At 64.8% G+C, this 497-nt stretch overlaps 1 protein-coding gene across 1 annotated transcript in view; it reads left to right on the forward strand.

Annotated features, from left to right (window-relative positions):
• The window catches only part of LOC104496304 (sodium-dependent phosphate transport protein 2A-like), a gene marked incomplete at both ends in the record, with an annotated part of 4,038 nt that overhangs the window by 291 nt on the left and 3,250 nt on the right, over window positions 1-497 (forward strand). Inside the window, 2 exon segments of the mRNA XM_010139392.1 lie at window positions 60-203; window positions 312-423. Coding sequence (XP_010137694.1) covers window positions 60-203; window positions 312-423 — 256 coding nt within the window.

A 497-nucleotide genomic window follows, 5' to 3' on the forward strand; every position in this document is an offset into this window, starting at 1 on the left:
CCCGGCGTGGCTGGTGGCACCCACTGTACTGGCACCCTGCTACTCATGTCCTCTTGCAGGCAAGGTGGCCGGGGACATCTTCAAGGACAATGCCATCCTCTCCAACCCAGTGGCCGGGCTGGTGGTGGGCATCCTGGTGACCGTGTTGGTGCAGAGCTCCTCCACCTCCACCTCCATCATCGTCAGCATGGTCTCCTCGGGGCGTGAGTGTGCCTGCAGGGCTCTCGGGGACCCGAGACTGGCAGACAGGGAGGCCAGATGGGTCACCCTGAGCCAGGCCATAAAGGGCTAGTGGGTCTCTCTGTCCTCAGTGTTGGAGGTGCGCTCTGCCATCCCCATCATCATGGGCTCCAACATCGGCACCTCTGTCACCAACACCATCGTGGCCCTCATGCAGGCTGGCGACCGCAGTGAGTTCAAACGGTGAGAGCTGGTTGGGGCAGGGGGGACTTGGGGGCCTGGGGGGCGCCACCCCCGCGAACACCCCCGCCTGTGGG

This window comes from Buceros rhinoceros, unplaced genomic scaffold, assembly GCF_000710305.1.
Source record: "Buceros rhinoceros silvestris isolate BGI_N320 unplaced genomic scaffold, ASM71030v1 scaffold20757, whole genome shotgun sequence".
Classification (NCBI taxonomy): domain Eukaryota; kingdom Metazoa; phylum Chordata; class Aves; order Bucerotiformes; family Bucerotidae; genus Buceros; species Buceros rhinoceros.